Source organism: Rhinopithecus roxellana, chromosome 4 (genome assembly GCF_007565055.1).
Source record: "Rhinopithecus roxellana isolate Shanxi Qingling chromosome 4, ASM756505v1, whole genome shotgun sequence".
NCBI classification, from domain to species: domain Eukaryota; kingdom Metazoa; phylum Chordata; class Mammalia; order Primates; family Cercopithecidae; genus Rhinopithecus; species Rhinopithecus roxellana.
The window spans coordinates 63,268,257-63,288,165 of NC_044552.1; the positions used below are offsets into that span (position 1 = coordinate 63,268,257).

Here is a 19,909-nt window from a genome sequence, read left to right on the forward strand (position 1 = left end):
ACCTCTAGATATTTGGTATTTAGCATTAGCTTGTTTGTTGCCTTTTTAAGCTATCTTCTTTATTTCAAGTAGATTATAAGTTGCTTGAGGGCAAGAGCTGTATTAATTTTTATTTTATTTTTATCATAAATAGTATGAGAGTCCCAGCTAATGAGTTCTTCATAAATATCTATTATACTGAGTTTGGCATGACTTATGTATACAAAATTATTTTTCTTTCTTTCAAGAATTTCACATGATATAACCAAAAAAAGGAGGGATCTAAATCATCATTAGGAGACAATATCATTGCCTAGAAATCATTTACTTTACAAAGTACCAAAATAAGAATGTTGCTTAGTTAATTCAGGGTGTAGGTGGAAGATGTCAAATCAGTTCTGATCACAACTTGTCGGGCAATTCAACCAAAAGGGAAGAAAGAGAAGCTTCTGCCGGGAAGAACTGCCAAGGCCACACTGGCATGGCATGGAGCTCACCCCATCAGGGAGCGCAGACAGAAAATACAAGTAGGTCAGGAAATTACCTACTAAATGCTGTCATTGCTCCCACAGAGTAGGGATTTAAAAATGTTTGCTGAATTAGCAACGAATAAATGATAAATGGAAATATTCAGATGGCAAACTAAATACTTGGAACAATTCTCAATCTTTTCAATGAATATGAATGAGGATTACCCCTTTTCTCACCAAAACTTCCCTTTCAGTCTTTGTTAAAGATAGATACCAAGACTGGATGATCACTGATGTGACCTACTACATTGGTTCTTATAGTTTGATGTATTATTGCCAAGATTTTAAGTGCAATATAAATTATGTCAGGTGTATACACAAGGAAAAAAATTAAAAATACATGTTCTAAAAAACGTTAGCTCTGTTTAGGACCATAAGTGTAACATTGAAGTTCTAGTGCTGTTTCACTTAATTGGTTATACACAACAAAGCCCCTAAGTTTTATCTCTTGGAACTTAATTGAAACCCAAAGGACAGTCTCTTTGTATCATATAAAAAATACAGAAGATTAACGAGGAAAGCATCTGATACTTACACTCCCTTTAGACTTTCTGGATCCTACAATAGGAGGTAGTGAAGAAGCTTTCTGACTGTGGAAACAAATTGAAATTTAGAAATCTGAATGTTGTTTACAAATAATGTACAATGCAAGATAATTAACATCCCCACCTGGAAGTCAACTGTTTACTGCTGTGTTTCACAAAAGGTAGGTAACATACACTAACATATACTTTCCCAATTTCGCAAAGATCATAAAATTTCCAAATTCCATCCCAAAAGATTTGTGATGTTTTCCTGTATACTATTTTAATCAATGCTTACAAATAAATGTTTAGTATCACCTGAAGTTTGTATAGCATTTTTATCCAGATCCCAAAGTGTTCTATTTACATTTCAAAAAATCATTTCCAAATGTGAATAATGATTTTTCCAGACTGAGTTAAAAACAAATTTCCTTTGTTTCTGTGATGTCTCCTATGTCTACCTCTGATAGAAGAGCAGAGATAAAACACTGGCATTTGCATTCAGGTAGTTTTTAAACAAGTTGTCCTCACCAAAAAACTAAAAATTCTTTTAGGCTGTAAGAGTAGGTTGTTTTGTTGATAACTGTATTATTAAGAAAAGACCCATCCTGAAACCCAACTGAATCTCTCCAAAAATAGGACACATATATAAAAAAATTCTTATTAATTGTATGAGAAAGGCCAACGTGAGTTACAGTTTTCTTATTATCATCAAGTATGCACTGTTGTTCACAGCAGGGTAACCCAGGGTTGCCTAGCAAAGATGGCTAAAGGATTTGATTTCATGGATGGGTAAGGTTGGTTAGCAATAAGTCAGTTGGTAAATAATTCAAAAGTGCTAGAAAATCATGTGCTCTTGCATAGTTCAAACACCACCCCTAAAATTCCATTTCATCTATTACTTATTTAGAAGCTCTTGGCCAGCCTCTCCATCAAGTTACACAAATTGTGAATTAATTGCAAACACACTGGTGATATTCTGCTCTATCTCTGCAGATGACAACCACAAAAAAAATTGGTTTGCAATGGCAAGGTGGCCACAGAATCTCTGGGAGAAGCAACAGAGATGGATCCCTGGGCACCATGAGCAAGCCGAGAGGTACTGCAGCAGGGGCCAGAGCTCTTCTTGGGTGACTCCGCAATGTATCTCCTTGGCTGAAATAAAGCATCTTTCACAAATATATGACGTTTCATGGAGAAAAACTGTTTACAGTATATTGCAATTAAAAGTATAATCCTTAAAATCTTACATGCATTAACTGTACACCCATCCTCTCTATTTGCTTAAGTGAGATTATGTTGTTTTTTTATTTTACAGTTATTAAAACAAGTATAAAATATTATGGGTTTTTTAACACTCTTGGATGTTTCTATCTAAACCAACTGAAAAGTTATTTGGTCTAGCAACTATTAAGACACAAAAACTTCTAATAATGTTTGCTATAGAGAAGCTCATTGCCCTGTATCTTCTTCACAATAATAAATTTTTGTACTTACTATAAATTTCACGCGTGCTAAAAAAAAAATGTAGTCTTTCATAACTTCCCAGAAATTATATTTTTGTGCAATAGCTCTCAGTCTCCCATCATGGCAATAAAAAAAAAGATCAATGTATACTATATATGCTTTCCATTCTAAGTGAATAAATAAGATTATCAATTACATAAAATATAATGGTGGTCAGCAAAAGACCCAGTGCTATTTCAAGTGATAACTAAAGCATGAGGAGTGGTAAGGATTAAGACTTACCCAAAAGGCCTTCTTCTCATCGTTGACTTGTCAAAAATTAACTCACTGTAAGGCAGTTTCTTAAACTTATCTCTTCCAACAGCCACATAAAACTGCCCATTCTCCAATTCTGCTCCACTCTCAATAAGTTTTCCTTCTAAAGTATAAAGCCTGTCAAAAATATGAACACCAACAATTAGAATTTTAACCAACATTTAAAGAACTGCTTAAGATTACAAAGTATTCTGGATGTCAAAAAAATAAAATTACATAGTAAATAAAAACACTCTGTGCTTAATTTAGCTCATTTGTTACTATTCTCATTATTGCATTATAGATGCCTCAAAATCAATAGATTCCACTCAATGCTAATGTTATAATGCAGATACGATGACTATCTTGCTGTACAGGGTTTCATCCCAGTAAGCCTGATGATCTGGCATAAGCATCCCTATTGCTGCCATATTAAAATTTTAGGGGAGAAAAATTTACTTGTACAGATCACAGTGCTTTAAATAAAGCTATGTTTCCATTGAACATTGATCCTTCTATTTATATTTTAATATTTTTAAATTGTATTTTCTTAGCATATTCATCAGACTGACAAGTTTCTGACCATATTCTGTGTAAGAACAGCTCTCAACCAAAGTATTACATACAAACACACAGAGAACCAGGTCAGGAAGAATGGGGTGAGCGGGCAGGAGGTAAAAGAACCCATTGCCAGTGTTAATGATACAGAACTGCATAGCATTTGTGCTTCTTTGCCGTCCCCATTAAGCAAAATAAGAGTGAACATTATATCTTCCCAGAATCGAGCAGTTTCACAATAACCTTCCTTTACTGTAAAATTGCTGCTATGAACTACAATTAATATGTTACTTATTAAAAGAACAGTCATAATTTTACCAGATGATTTTAAATGTCCACAGAATTTTTTTAAAGAACAGGAAAATAAGTATTAGAAAACTAAACCAGAAAGACACTGCATATTTTTTAAGGTTATAAGCAAGAGCTATTAATAAATGGAAGGATTTCAGTATCATCAAAAAGCTTTCTGACTTCCTATATTACATAATAAGATTAAATGTCACTTAGGGGCAAAAAATAAATAAACAGAACATTGACCTGTCAGTTTGTTTCCTGATTACATAAATGGCCATATTATACAGAACCATGAAATACAATGAAAATAGCCACCAACATTCCTGAAATGTATTTGTGTTTTTAGTTAGTATACGGATGGTAAAGTCTCTTTCTTTATAACATTGTACCTCTACTCCTAACAAGTCTAAATATCAACACTTAACCCAGAATTCCATGTTTTCTGCCTTAACTTAGGCTGGACGTGGTGGCCCATGCCTATAGATCCAGCTACTTGGAAGGCTGAGACAAGAAGACCACTTGAGTCCAGGAGTTCAAGACCAGCCTGGGCAACATAGTGAGATGTTATGCCAAAAAACACTTGACCGGGGTTTCAAAATACTGGCATTATTGACATTTTGGACCAGATAATTCTTTGTGGGAAAGGTGAGTAGGTTGCCCTGTACATTGTAAGATGTTTATTAGCAGCACCCTTGGCCTCCACCCACTAAATAGTAACAGAAGCCACCCCATCCCCAGTTGGGACTACCAAAAATGGTTTCGGGCACTGTCAAATGTGCCCAAGGGACAAAATCATACCTGCTTGAGAGCCAATGGCCTAGACCCAAGCATTCTTTCTCCACTTTTCTTCAAAATAGTTATATCTCAATCAGTAGTAATTTCACAGCTAGAAATTAAAAGCCAGCATAGCTGTGGACTCTAGAAACAGCCAAGATTTGACTTGTTTCCTCTGCAGGTAGGTAGAACGTAGTGAATAAATTCTTTTTGTTAATAGAGACAAGGTTTTGCTATGTTGCCCAGGCTGGTCTCAAACTCCTGGGCTCAAGTTATCCTCCCGCCATGGCCTCCCAAGGTGCTAAGATTACAGGTGTAAGCCACCACACCTGGCCCGGCACTGAATAAATTCTCATTCATGATTTTAGCCTTCTTTTATATAACTGTTGTTGACCTACTTTCTTCTTTTGCTACAAACACAAGAAACATAAAAAGCAAGTTCAATAAATTTTTATGGGATGCTTTTTCTATACGAGTATACTGAAGCATAGGGAGGGGCCAATCATAAGATTAATGTTAAAGGAAAATGGTCATGTCCCAAGAAAGCAGCAACCAAATCTCTCATATCTGCCATTATATTAAGAATTACATTTCACCTATCCTAAATATATATGCACCCAACACAGGAGCATCCAGATTCATAAAGCAAGTTCTTAGAAATCCACACAGAGACTTAGACTCCCACATAATAATAATGGGAAACTTCAACACTCCACTGACAGTATTAGATCATAAAGGCAGAAAATTAGCAAAGATATTCAGGACCTGAACTCAACTTTGGACCAAATGGATGTGATAAACCTCTACAGAACTCCCATCCCAAAACAGAATATACATTTTTCTTATTGCAACATGGCACATACCCTAAAATTAACCACAAAACAATCCTCAAAAAATGCAAAAAAAATCAAAATCATGCCAAACACACCCTCAGATCGCAGCACAATAAAAATAGAAATCAAGACTTTAAAAATTGCTCAAAACCATGCAATTACACAGAAATTAAACAACTTGCTCCTGAATGACTTTGGGGTAATAAAATTAAGGCAGAAATCAAGAAGTTCTTTGAAACTAAGAACAAAAATACAAAATACCAGAATCTCCGAGACACAGCTAAGGCTGTGTTAAGAGGAAAATTTATAGCACTAAACGACCGCATCAAAAAGTTGGCTGGGCATGGTGGCTCATGCCTGTAATCCCAGCACTTGGGAGGCTGAGCCGAGCAGACTGCCTGAGCTCAGGAGTTTGAGACCAGCCTGGACAACATACTGAAACCCTGTTTCTAGAAAAAATACAAAAAAAAATTAGCTGGGTATGATAGCACACTCCTGTAGTTCCAGCTGCTTGGCTAAGGTGGGAGGATCACTTGAGCCCAGGAGATTGAGGCTGCAGTGAACAGAGATCATGCCACTGCACTTCAGCCTGGGCAACAGAGTGAGACTCTGTCCCCAAAAAAAGTTAGATCTCAAATGAACAACCTAATAACACAACTAAAAGAACTAAAAAAGCAAGAACAAACCAACTCCAGAGCTAGAGGAAGACAAGAAATAACCAAAATCAGAGATGAATTGAAGGCGATCAAGACATGAAAAACTATTCAAAAGATCAATAGATCCAGGAGGTGGTGTTTTAAAAAAAATAAATAAATAAGATACGTAGGCCACTGGCTGAATTAATAAAGGAGAAAAGAGAGAAGATCCAAATGAACACAATTAGGAACGACAAATGGGATGTTACCACTGACTCCTACAGAAATAAAAATAACCATCAGAAACTACTATGAACACCTCTATGCACACACTGGAAAACCTGAAAGGAATGGATATATTCCTGGACACATACACCTTCCCAAGACTGAACCAGGAAGAAATTTATTCCCTGAATAAACCAATAACGAACTCTAAAATTGAATCCATAATGAATAGCCTACCAATCAAAAAAAGCCTAGGACCAGACAGATTCACAGCCGAATTCTACCAGATATACAAAAAGTGGTACCATTTCTAGTGAAACTCTTCCAAAAAATTGAGGAGGAACTCCTCCCCAACTTGTTCTATGAGGCCAGCACCATCGTGATACCCAAACCTTGCAGAGACACAGTAAAAAAGAAAGCTTCAGGTCAAGTTTGTTGTCCTTGATGAACATCAATACAAAAGTCCTCAACAAGATACTTGCAAACCAAATCCAGCAGTACATCAAAAAGCTAATCCACCATGATCAAATAGGCTTTATCCCTGGGATCAAGGTTGGTTCGACATACGCAAATCAATAAATGTGATTCACCACATAAACAGAACTTAAGACAAAAACCATATGATTATCTCAATAGATGCAGAAAAGGCTTTCAATAAAATTCAACATCCCTTCAAGTTAAAAACTCTCAATAAACTAGGTATCGAAGGAACATAAAATAGTAAGAGCCATCTATGAGAAACCCACAGCCAACATCACACTGAATGGGCAAAAACTAGAAGCATTCCCCTTGAAAACCAGCAAAAGAAAGGGATGCCCTCTCTCACCACTCCTATTCAACATAGTATTGGAAGCCCTTCCCAGGGCAGTCAGACAAGACAAAAAAATAAAGGGCATCCAAATAGGAAGAGAAGAAGTCCAAACTATCCCTGTTTGCAGATGACATGATTCTATATCTAGAAAACCTCACAGTCTTGGCCCAAAAGCTCCTTCAGCTGAGAAATAATTTCAGAAAAGTTTCAGGATACAAAATCAACGTACAAAAATCAGTAGCATTCCTATACTCCAACAACATCCAAGCTGAGTGCCAAATCAGAAGCACATTCTCATTCATAATTGGCACAAAAAAAGAAAATATCTAGGACTGCAGCTAACCAGGAAGGTAAAAGATCTCTACAATGAGAACTACAAAACACTGCCTAAAGAAATCAGAGATTACACAAACAAATGGGAAAACAGCCCATGCTCATGGATAGGAAGAATCAGTATCACGAAAATGGCCACTGCCCAAAGCAATTTACAGATTCAATATTACTCCTATCAAACTACCAATAACGTTCTTCACAGAACTAGAAAAAACTATTTTAAAATTTAAATGGAACCAAAAAAGAACCTAAATAGCCAACACAATCCTAAGCAAAAAGAACAAAGCTGGAGCCATCCTGTTACCCAACTTCAAACTATACTACATGGATTCAGTAACCAATGGTACTGGGACCAAAACAGACATGTAGACCAATGGAACAGAATAGAGACCCTAGAAATAAAATAGTACACCTACTTCCATCTGTTCTTCGATGAAGCAAAAACAAGCAATGGGGAAAGGACTCCCTATTCAATCAATGGTGCTGGGATAACTGGCTAGCCAGATACAGATGATTGAAATTGAACTCCTTCCTTACACCATATACAAAAATCAACTCAAGATGGATTAAAGACTTAAATGTAAAACCCAAAACTATAAAAGCCCTGGAAGACAACCTAGGCAATACCATTCTGGGCAAAGGAACTGGTAAAGATTTCATGACAAAGACACCAAGAGCAATCAAAACAAAAGCAAAAAATTACCAATTGGGAAACTTAAGAGCTTCTGCACATCAAAAGAAACCATCAACAGAGTAAACAGATAAACTACAAAATGGGAGAACTTTTTGCAAACTATGCATCTGACAAAGGTCTAATATCCAGCATCTATAAGGAACTTAAAAATGAACTTACAAGAAAAAAAAAAAAACCATTAAAAAGTGGGCAAAGGACATGAACAGATACTTTTCAAAATAAGACATACTTGCAACCAACAAGCATATGAAAAAGAGCTCAATATCACTTATCATTAGAGAAATGCAAACCAAAACCACAATGATACACCATCTCATGCCAGTCAAAATGGTTATTAAAAACTCAAAAAATAACAGATGCTGGCAAAGTTGCAGAGAAAGGGGAATGCTTATACACTACTGGTGGAGTATAAATTAGTTCAATCATTATGGAAAGCAGTGTGGCAATTCCTCAAAGAGCTAAAAACAGAACTACCATTTGAACCAGCAATCCCATTACTGGGTATATACCCAAAAGAATATAAATCATTCTACCATAAAGACCCATGCACACATATGTTCACTGCAGCACTATTCACAACAGCAAAGAAAAGGAATCAAACTAAATGTCCATCAATGGTAGACTGAATAAAGAAAAAGTGGTACATATACACCATGGAATACTATGCAGCCATAAAAAAAGAGTGAGATCATGTCCTTTGCAGGAACATGGAAAGAGCTAGAGGCTATCATCCTTTACAAACTAAAGCAGGAACAGAAAATCTAATACCACATGTATCACTTACAAGGGGGATATAAATGATGAGGACACATGTACACAAAGAGAGGAACAACAGGCACTGGGGCCCACTTGAGGGTAGAGGGTGTGAGGAGAGAGAGGAACAGTAAAAATAACTATTGGGTACTAGGCTTACTACCTGGGTGACAAAATAATCTGTACAACAAACCACGGTGACAGAAGTTTACCTATGTAACAAACCTACACATGTACCCGTGAACCTAAAATACAAGTTTAAAAAAAAAAGTTTCTCCAAGTATTCAAGTGTTTGAGAAACATAACTATATTTTCATTTCTATATTTTTACTTGAATATATTTTATTTCTGTGTGTAAATTTTTTCATATTAATATATGTATGAATAGGTATATCTGGCTATGAAATTACCTGTACATATCTTTGTGTCCTTTATATTACTTATTGGGTAGGTTTGCATTTATGTATATGTCAAATGTCAAAACTATATATGTAAAAAAAAATTACAATTATTGAGATCTGCCTTTACTTCTGACACCAAAATAAAATCCAACAAAATCAAAGGTTTAAACAAAATTTTAAAATACAAGGAGAAAACATAGGAGAATATTCTTATAATCTTGGAGTAAGGAAGATCTAAGTAAGTCATAAAACGTAGTGATTATAAAGACTGAAAATTAGGCTGCATTAAAATTTAAGATATTTGTATCAAAAAAAGAAATGTAAAGAAACTGCAAACTGGAAGCATACTTAAAACTCATATCAGAAAAGGTCAATTTCCCCAATATGTCTAGACCAGTGGTCCCCAACCATTTTGGCACCAGGATCTGGTTTTGTGGAAGATCATTTATCCACAGACGGAGTGGCGGACAGGATGGTTATGAGATGACATTGTTCCACCTCAAATCATCAGGAATTAGATTCTCATAAGGAACACGCAACCTAGATCCCTCGCATGCACAGTCCACAATAGGCTTCATGCTCCTATGAGAATCTAATGCTGCTGCTGATCTGATGGGGTGGAGCTCAGGCAGTGATGTTCGCCAGCCGCTCACCTCCTGCTGTGCAGTCAGGTTCCTAACAGGCCACGGAAGGGTACCAGTCCATGGCCTGGGGGTTGGGGACCCCTGGAGAGTGCCTATAAATCAATAAGATAAATGTGCAAAGGCCATGACAGACATTTCACATACAATGGATATAAATATGTGGCATTTACTTACAGAGTACCTTGGTCATTAAGAACACAGGCTCTGGAGCCAGAATGCCTACTAGGCTTGAATCCCAGCCCTGCTACTCACTATCTCCATAACCCTGGGCAAATAATTTTCCCGCTCTATATCTCACATTTCATGTCTATTAAAAGAGAATAGAAACACTACCTACTTCATAGGGTCATTGAGTTAATTAAGTCAAAAATGTAAAGCACTGAGAATAATACCTGACACATAAGAAATAGTCAATAGATGATGTTGTATATTAAATAAAAATCCAAAAACAATGAAATACTATTTTCACTCAACATGAGTGAAAAGACTAAATGTTAGTTTCACTAGACAGGTAACAGTATGACAAACAGGCCTGCTCATAGACTTCCAGTGAAAATATAAATTAGGATAAACTTTTTGGAAGGCAATTGGCAGTATCTATCAAAATGTTAAAGGTATTTGAAACTTAATACAACAATTCAACTTCTAAACTTTGATTATACAAAAAGACATATACATGTAATAGCAAAAGATTAGAAATGACCTAAATATCCATCAATTCCAAAGGAAAATAAATCGTTCTACCAAAAAGAAGCACACACTGCTATGTTCACTGCCATGCTATTCACAATAGCAAAGATGTGGAAGGCAATCTAGGTGACCATCGGTGGTGGGCTGGACAAAGAAAACATGGTGTGTATATACCATGGAATACTACGCAGCTATAAAAAATACTGAAATCCTATCCTTTGCAGCAACATGGATGCAGCTGGAGGCCATAATCCTAAGCAAATTAATGCAGGAACAGAAAACCAAATACTACATATTCTCACTAGTAAGTGGGAACTTAAATATTGGGTACAGATGGACATAAAGATAGGAACAGTAGACACTGTTGACTACTAGAGAGGGAAGGGAAAAAGAGTGAAAAACTACTTATTGGGTACTATGCTCACTTCCTGGGTGACGAGATCTGTACCCGAAATCTCAGCATCATGCAAAATACCCATGTAACAAACCCGCACATGTATTCCCTGAATCTAAAATAAAAAATGAAATTATAAAAAGGAGGTAACTGATCTAATAAATTAGATTGGGAACATTCATTCTATTTTATAGAATGAGATGCTGCCCAACTAAAAATTTTTACTAAAAAAATTTGGATTTGGAATACCTTGTGTTAAAATAGAATACTTTGGGCCAGGCGCAGTGGCTCACACCTGTAATCCTAGCACTTTGGGAGGCCAAGGTGGGTGGATCACTTGAGGTAAGGAGTTCGAAACCAGCCTGGCCAACATGGTGAAACCCAGTCTCTACAAAAAAAAATTTTTTTTTTAATTAGATGGGCATGGTGGCAGGTGCCTCTCATCCCAGCTATTTGAGAGACTGAGGCAGGAGAATCGCTTGAAACCAGGAGGTGGAGGTTGCAGTGAGCTGAGATCCCACCATTGCACTTCAGCCTGAGCAACAAGAATGAAACTCCATCTCAAAAAATAAAAATAAAAATAAAATATTTCGTAGTCATTAAAAATAATAAAATAGAGGTATCTGTGCTGATAAGAATAATCTCTAAGATTTATTATAGGAAAAAATCAAGGGGGTGTGTATATACATGTATTTATTTATTTATATATATGTATATGTATGTATTTCCATTTATGTTTTTAAAAAGTGGTCCAGGTACAGTGGCTCATACCTGTAATCCCAGCACTTTGGAAGGCCAAGGCGGGTGGATTGCTTGACCCCAGGAGTTCAAGACCAACCTGGGCAACATGACAAAATCTAATCTCTACAAAAAAGAAAAAAAGCTAGGTGTAGTGGTTAAGGTGAAAGGATCACTTGGGTCTGGGCAAACGAGGCTGCAGTGAGCTGAAATCACATCACTGCACTCCAGCCTAGGTGACACAGTGAGACCCTGTCTCAAAAAAATAAATAAAATTAAAAATTAAAAATGTATATGCTTACATATGCATAGAGTATTTCCGGGATGATGCTGAAAAGTACTAGGAAGAGGGATTGGGCGTGCCTAAGGTAGGAGAAATACTCTTTACTTATACCGTATTTGAATTTTTTGCCACATGTAAAGTATTCCTTTCAATTAAAACACCTAATTATATTTAAAATCTCAATTGCTATGAGACTGTAGATATTAATACATGTAGATATATAAACAATCTGCATACACATTTACCTGAAAGACATAATATGCAATCATTTGAGAACTATTTTATATGTGTATGAAAACACAAAAACTTGGAAGAGTGCACTGTACTAAAGCAGTATGTACCCATACATACTTTTAATATGTTGTGCACATGTATATGTTATTTGTAACCCTCCCACCTGAAGGAAAATAAATGACAGCCTCCATCGAGGGATAATTTCATAGGCTTCATAATTTAAATCTATGATTTTAATCTTCACTTAAATTTCAGAACCTGATAAAAATGTTTTTGGTTTCTTACATTTAGACAACTCCACTAAATTATTCTATGCCTCCTCTTTAAATGCACTAATACTTCCTGATATCTGATTTTTACCCTAGGCAAATAGTCTAAACTATCAAATAATCATAAATGCCTCCTTTTAAAAAAAGGACAATTAAGAGTTAAGAGGCTGGCTCTTTCAAAAAATCCTTCTCAACTGAAGTTATGCTTGCCTAGTCACTGTAAATCAAAGAATAAAAATCGTTAATATTTGTGATGTGCTACTATGTGTCAATGACTGTTTTAAGCTCTGTATGATGTGGATTACCTCATTTTAAACAATGCTATGAGGTATATCTCCATTCTACAGATAAAGAAACTGAGGTATACAGCGCCTACCTGGGGAACCAAAATTCAAATCTACAGACCAGTGACTCCGGAGCCACCTGAGAATATCTTCGACAATTCGAAAACTCCTCCACTTACAAGACGGTTTTGACATACCTGTGAACAGCCCCGCTCCTCAGAGTGATTTTTTCTGTGACCATTTGTAGTACATGATCCCACTGATTCAAGGCTTTTCTGGGGATAAGGAGGCGAGAAGCTGGGTTTATGAGGTCTCCATTTGCAATCAAGCTGGAAAACAGGAGGCAAACCTTCTGAAACAGTTATGCCTTGAAAACTACAACACAAATTCCAAACCAAAAGGAAACCACCAAGCCAATTTTAACTTGAAGTATAAAGGGTTTCAACTTACAAGATAGTGCAGGGCTCCTGAAGTGGTTTTCTAAAGCGAGCTGACACATTGATCCTGCTATGGATTACTGGTTTTACCTTTAAAAGTGAAGAAAAAAAACATAAATCACTAAGCTTGTATTAGCTTTTTTTTTCTATGAGGAAAATCTACAGGTTTCTAGGGAACTGCCTGAGACTTGCTGTGCCTTTGTTAAAACCTTGCTTTTCTCAGCATTTATATAAACTCTGAGCTCACCCTTTAGCAATATTATAAGCCCTTAACAAAGCTCTCAAGAAAGAAAAATTTCCCTTAAGCCCTAGGCACACTGCTCATGATCTGTGCAAAAAAAAAAAAAAAAAAAAAAAAAAAAAAAACCGAAATCATGGAGTATTACAAAAATATTAAGACAATTTTTAAACAATGCATTCTGAAAAACAACAATAAAATAATCCTATAAAATCTTGAGCTCTGAAGTGCTGTGCCTGCAGCCCAACATACTGTGTTCCATCATCTTTCCTTTCCCATTCCTATGCACCTGCTTTCTGATCCTTGGCCCCCACCAAGTGACTGACCCCACCTTTTTCTCTTAAGACTGACACAAGCAATTTTTCCCAGGTTTCACTTTCTCCCCTATAACCCACTGAATCAGGTACACTCATGCCAGCATTCTCAATTCCTGCAGCCCTTGCAACTGGGTGGGTCTGATCACCTTCGCTTCTCTTTTTGCTTCCTGGGTCCCAGCTGCTGTTAGAACCACGGGGCCGCATGAGCAGCCCTCACCTGAGAACAGCTTTCGGCATCAAGCCATCAGCTGGACCTCAGTACAGCTTGCTCAGCCAGCCCTCCACTCCTCCCACGGTTCTTTTTCCATTTCCCACAGTGGACAGTCCAAATCCTCACCTCTCATCTCACCTCACCCCTAACCTAACCCCTAAAATCCCACTCCAGGCACACACACTCTCAGCAGGTCATTTCATTCCAAATGTCAAGAAATAGAAGCCAGTAGGAACGAAGCCCCTCAACCTTCCTTCCCTCCACAACTCACCTTATCTATATCCTCACCATTTTTCTCCTTTCTACCTGTCTCAGAAGAAGGAACCGTATGCCTTTATGAAGCTAACTCCACATCTTGATTTTGTCCCTGGCTGTCTCTGCTTGTTCCATTCATTTAAGACCCTCTATCTCCACCTGGTGTCTTTAACTTCCCCCTTGACCTTATGGCCCCTCTCAAGTACAGCTGCCATCTCTCTCTTCATTATTCCTATTCTGACTTCCTCCCACCCTATCCTCTCTCCAGGCTTCTGCCATCTGGTGTCCACCTTTAACCCTGGAAGATAAATCCCGACTTTCAAGCATGGCCTGCAAGAACTCCCGGGACCAAGAGCCGCTTACTTGATGCCCTCATCTCCTACCAACACTCCTTCCACACAGACTCCTCGTCACGCACTGTAGTCGAACCAGCCTGCTCCCCTCCATTCCCAAAACATCCCCTGCATCCACGCCTTCCCTTTGCCCCTCTGGCTAAAATGCCCTCCTCATTTCTCCACCTGCTGGAATTCCATCTGCTCTTCAAGGCCCAGTTCAGGTATCACCAATCATTCCCTGCTCATTCTTCTTGCACTTTCTGTCTCAAACTGCTAAAGCTACTATAGTATTGATTCTTGCACTTTGAGTTTTAGGTGATTTTACCCCATGATTTGAAAGGAAAATTTACAAACAACACTAATTTATAAAAATAGGTAACAGTTGTGCTATATTTCATGGCAAGCACTGTACTAAGTAATTTATATGCATTATATATCTTTTAATCATGAAAACAATGTCCTGAAGTAGTATTGCTATAGTCCCAATTTACTAAAGAAACTGGAGCTTGATTAATTAATTAGCCTAAAAATCACACATAAGTGGTAGAGTTTTAGTGAACCTGTATCTATGAACCCCTAACTATTTGCTATGTACTTTGCTAGTTATCTTAAAATTCAAATAGTAGCCCTAGATCATTTATGGGACTCCATTCTTGGTAGAATTATGCCATCTCAGAGAGAAACAAGAATGAATAATTTTTCTGTGACTCTCCAGTGCCTAAAACAGTGCTTGGCAATGCCTATGAGTTGCACAATAAATGTTTGTTAAAATTTAATACTCTAGAGTACAATTTTTAAAATTTAATCACAGTAACATTTTTCATTTTAAGCACACAGGTTCTTAGCCCTACACTAACACCTAGCATCACACTAAGTGATGCTGACTTTTTTAAAAATGTTTAACAGGGCTGGGTGTGGTGGCTCACGCCTGTAATCCCAACACTTTGGAAGGCTGAGGTGGGTGGATCACCTGAGGTCAGGAGTTTGAGAAAGCCTGGCCAACATGGTGAAACCCTGTCTCTACTGAAAATACAAAACTTAGTTGAGTGTGGTGGTGTGCGCCTATAGTCCCAGCTACTCGGGAGGCTGAAGCATAAGAATTGCTTGAAACCAGGAGGCGGAGGTTGCAGCGATCTGAGATCGCACCGTTGCACTCCAGCCTGGGCAACAAAGTCAGACTCTGTCTCAAAAGAAAAAATAAAATAAAATGTTTAGCAGGTAATTCATGCACCTGAATAAAATTCAAGTGTTAAAGGGGGTGTAGAGTAAAAAAGAAGTGTCCTTCCCACTCCTGTGCCCTAATCACCAAGCTGCAGAGTTAGAAATATTCCTTCAAAGATAATCTATACATATACATGCATATTATCTTATGTAGATAGCATATACATATAATTTTTAAAAGCAGTGATGTCCTGTTTTACCCACTCTTCAGCACCTTGCTTTTTTAATTTAATAATTTATCATGGAGATTGTTTTAAATTGGTACTTATGAGTGAGGGTTATATCATTTTTCCCCCCTTTTAGAGACAGGGTGTGGCTCTGTCACCCAGGCTAGAGTGCAGTGGTGCGATCAGAGCTCACCTCAAACTCCTGGACTCAAGCATTCCTCCTTAGTGCCTTACCTAGCAATGCACTAAGCACATACAGAGGATGCTCTGTTGTTATCTCTTCAATGCGTGACTCTCTAACCATACCCATTCTTGATGGTTTAAAATCTTGTTGGATTATTGAAATAAAGGTGACAGTTAATACGTTATATAAATAACTTTAAAAATCTTGTTGCGTTGTCTAAAACATGCTACTTTGCTTTAGAGCACAGATAGTTATAAACAATATATTGAAATTCATAAAAATACATGATTGTTGAAATAATTCTGTAATTTGATTCAGAGTATGTAAATTATTACTTGAATTCAATCAAACCATCTGTTTTAAATAATACTGTTTTCCTCATTCAGCATGGCAAAAATGTTCCCCAAATGTTCATGATTAACCAGCTGAATTGAAAACTAATCTTAAAGTTGTATTTCCTGGAGTTACTATAATTAAAATAACTAAATTAGTGTTTTCAGATACACTGAAAATCTGAAAAACTACTCAAAGTAGTATACCTGAATTGTAAAAGAAACAAAAAGTAAGACAATTATATAAAGTGATTCATACTTTTAAAAACAACACGTTTTTATATAAAATGCATTTTTAGCAGGCATTTTAAGTAATAAACCACACACAAAAAAATTAAACCAAATCAACTGGGTATAAGAGGAACTTCTCCAGAGCCCTAATCATGGATAAAGGGTTGGTCAATTGGTGGTACTCTAGGGACATGATGGCTTTAGATGATGAGGAACATAATGATAAATTAGAATTTTTAAATCAATTTTCTTATTAGCCCATACACTTCCCCTTGCACTTTAAAAATAAATGCTACTTCAGGCCGGGTGCAGTGGCTTACACCTTTAGTCCCAGCACTTTGAGAGGCCAAGGCGGGTGGATCACCTGAGGTCAGGAGTTCGAAACCAGCCATGGCCAACACAGTGAAACCCCATCTCTACTAAAAATACAAAAATTAGCTGGGCGTGGTGGTGCGCACCTGTAATTCCAGCTACTTGGAAGCTGAGGGATGAGAATCGCTTGAACCCAGAAGGCAGTGGTTGCAGTGAACCAAGATTGTGCCACTGCACTTCAGCCTGAGTAACAAGAGCAAAACTCTATCTCAAAATAAAAGAAAGTAAAGAAAATAAATGTTAACTTGAAATATGAGGGTAATATTAAGTATCAACACTCCTAGTTTGAGGATATGGACACCTAGAGATGAAGCATGAGGTATTCCCACTCAGACCCCCATGTACCCAAGGATGGAGTGAGCAGGCTGACCAGCGTGTAATCTGTGACTATGAAACCAATCAAATGATAAGTTATCATTGCAAAATTCAGTATTTCACTTTGTACTTTGACTTTGTCATTTGGTGAAGGAATCAACACCAAGCAAAAGCAGGACACACTGATGACTGACCTCTTGCCTTGATTCTGCACCGGGCTCAACATTGTCTTGAAAAACCTAATTTATCTGGATATTGAGAAGTAGGTTAGCCGAGTGAATTAGAGAGAGGAGTCATTCTGTAGCAGGCTGAAGAGGCTGACAAAACCCCATTTCTAACCCCTGAGTGGAGGATGGATGAATGGATAGATAGATAGATAGATAGATAGATAGATAGATAGATAGATAGATAGGCAAAATATTTCTTAGAAATATTTCCGAAGTCAAAGGTGGCAAAAGTAACTTAACTATTCTTACCCTGCTGGAATGGGATGAGCTAGGAGTCTAGTGCAGAACTTGGATACAAATCACATGCTGTTTCCAACATATCAGTCTGTCTCTGACATCTTATTTAGATTTAGATTGTGTTTATCTCACAGATGACCATACAAAAATAAAATGCTTCATGTGAACCCAGTAAGTTTACGTAAGTAATTTAAGTCAAGTTCACAAATTCTGTAACAGTAGGTCAATATCACAGCTGGGTCAACATTCAAGTTAAAAGTTGGATGCATTTGTTTGCTATGAAAAATGAAATCAATAAAATCAAAATTGTTCCTTTAAAAATACACATTTGGAATAACATGATCAAGGGTGATAAACTGAGTAACTGACTAAAGGTCTGGAATTCTGAATTTTGACACTGATTGCCTAAATCTTTTTACATGAACCAATTCAACATTTCACACCTCAATTTCTAGACCTATAAAGTAGGAATAATCCTGCTAAACTAGCCCAAAGGGATGCTCCATGAACTAATTAATAAAGTGGCAATATTGCTCCCTGGGGCTGTAAACTGAATGCTTCTGAGAATCCATCTGCCTCAAATCTCAGCATTCACCATGTCTTGAAAACCTGGTCCAAAAAAAACAAACTTTGTCTAAGGAGGTGAGGAAAGGATGCTGTTAAATGATACCATCACAAAAACCTAATGACCATTAATCTCTTGGAAGAACTGATCATACAATTTAAAAGCTCAATTTTTGATAACTTTATTTATTTTATTTTATTTTATTTTATTTTATTTTATTTTTAGACGGAGTCTCACTCTGTCGCCCAGGCTGGAGTGCAGTGGCCGGATCTCAACTCATTGCAAGCTCCGCCTCCCGGGTTTACGCCATTCTCCTGCCTCAGCCTCCCGAGTAGCTGGGACTACAGGCGCCCGCCACCTCGCCCGGTTAGATTTTTGTATTTTTTAGTAGAGACGGGGTTTCACCGTGTTAGCCAGGATGGTCTGGATCTCCTGACCTCGTGATCCGCCCGTCTCGGCCTCCCAAAGTGCTGGGATTACAGGCTTGAGTCACCGCACCCGGCCAATTTTCGATAACTTTAAAAAATACCTATCAGATTTTTGTGACTGTCCATGAGATAGACTTAGGCATTTAAAGAAAAATATGTAGTGAAATTTCTTATTTGCAAAATATAAGCCAACCTACACAAAGAAGCTTAAACTCTACTTTCTTTATTGTATGGAATTAAGGAAAAGTAGGTTCTCAAAATGGTAATGTTAGAGGACACTGTTACTACTTAAACAGTACACAGCATCAAAGAGAACAAAATCCTTTACAAAATAATGAATCAGTTTTCACCACTTTTTGATAAATGAGAAGAGCCAAAGGCAAGTAAAGGACACCAGACTAGAAAATAATTTATCTAGGAGTCAATACACCAGATACATCCAAATTACAGATTGTTCTAAAAAAGATTTTTTAAAGAATCATTTTTTTTTCAGTATCACTATTTTTTAAATGAGAGAAAGACTGGCTAAGATGTCTGATGAGATCTGCTAGACTGAGCGGGTCCTATTTTTGAGGGGATGTGTGATAACTGACATTGGAAAGTGCCAATGTCACTTTGTTAGGATGCAAAGAAGTCTAGATGAACTAAATTCCAGAGAGGGATGAACCCTTTCTAAGTGAGAAGAAATCTTCAACTGCTTTCATCCCCAGGGGCACAAAAGGCAGAGGAATAAACCTCCATAGCCAGTCAGCCTGTGTTAGTCAGCATGACCAAGACAATGGTGGGTGTCCGCACCACCCACGAGTTACTCCCCATGGAGACTTCTTCAAGTGCACAAAAGTGTAACAAAAGCCAAGAGCAGAGTAAAAGAGCAGAGAAAGGAATCCCATGGTGTGAAAAGCTAGGTAACAGAGAGAATCTCCAGTTGTATAAATAGCTAATAGCTGGACTAATTGTAGAGACAGATTTCTAAATCTCACCAACATTAACTCCCAAGTCCTGTTGCACAGAAAACAAGCCCTGATTTCACCCTCAAAGAGTTTGAAACCATTAGTAAACTAAATCTAACTAAAACTGGAGCCCAGCCTGTTCCCAGCTCAACTATGGATTATACTATAAGATCAGCTCCTTTCCCTAGCAGCCCAATAGAAGAAGGGGACATGTTTTTTCCTGGGGATAATTCTCACCTACTTTAA

The 19,909-nt window shown here is 37.3% G+C and overlaps 1 protein-coding gene across 2 annotated transcripts in view; it reads right to left on the minus strand.

Moving 5' to 3' along the window:
• Positions 1-19,909, minus strand: part of DCDC2 (doublecortin domain containing 2) — a 221,097-nt gene that overhangs the window by 122,738 nt on the left and 78,450 nt on the right. For both annotated transcript variants that reach the window (XM_030929633.1, XM_010365302.2), the window contains 4 exons: positions 13,092-13,168; positions 12,839-12,970; positions 2,783-2,932; positions 1,045-1,099 (listed from right to left, as the gene is read on the minus strand). In XM_030929633.1, coding sequence (XP_030785493.1) covers positions 1,045-1,099; positions 2,783-2,932; positions 12,839-12,970; positions 13,092-13,168 — 414 coding nt within the window. The remainder of the gene's footprint in view (positions 1-1,044; positions 1,100-2,782; positions 2,933-12,838; positions 12,971-13,091; positions 13,169-19,909) is intronic.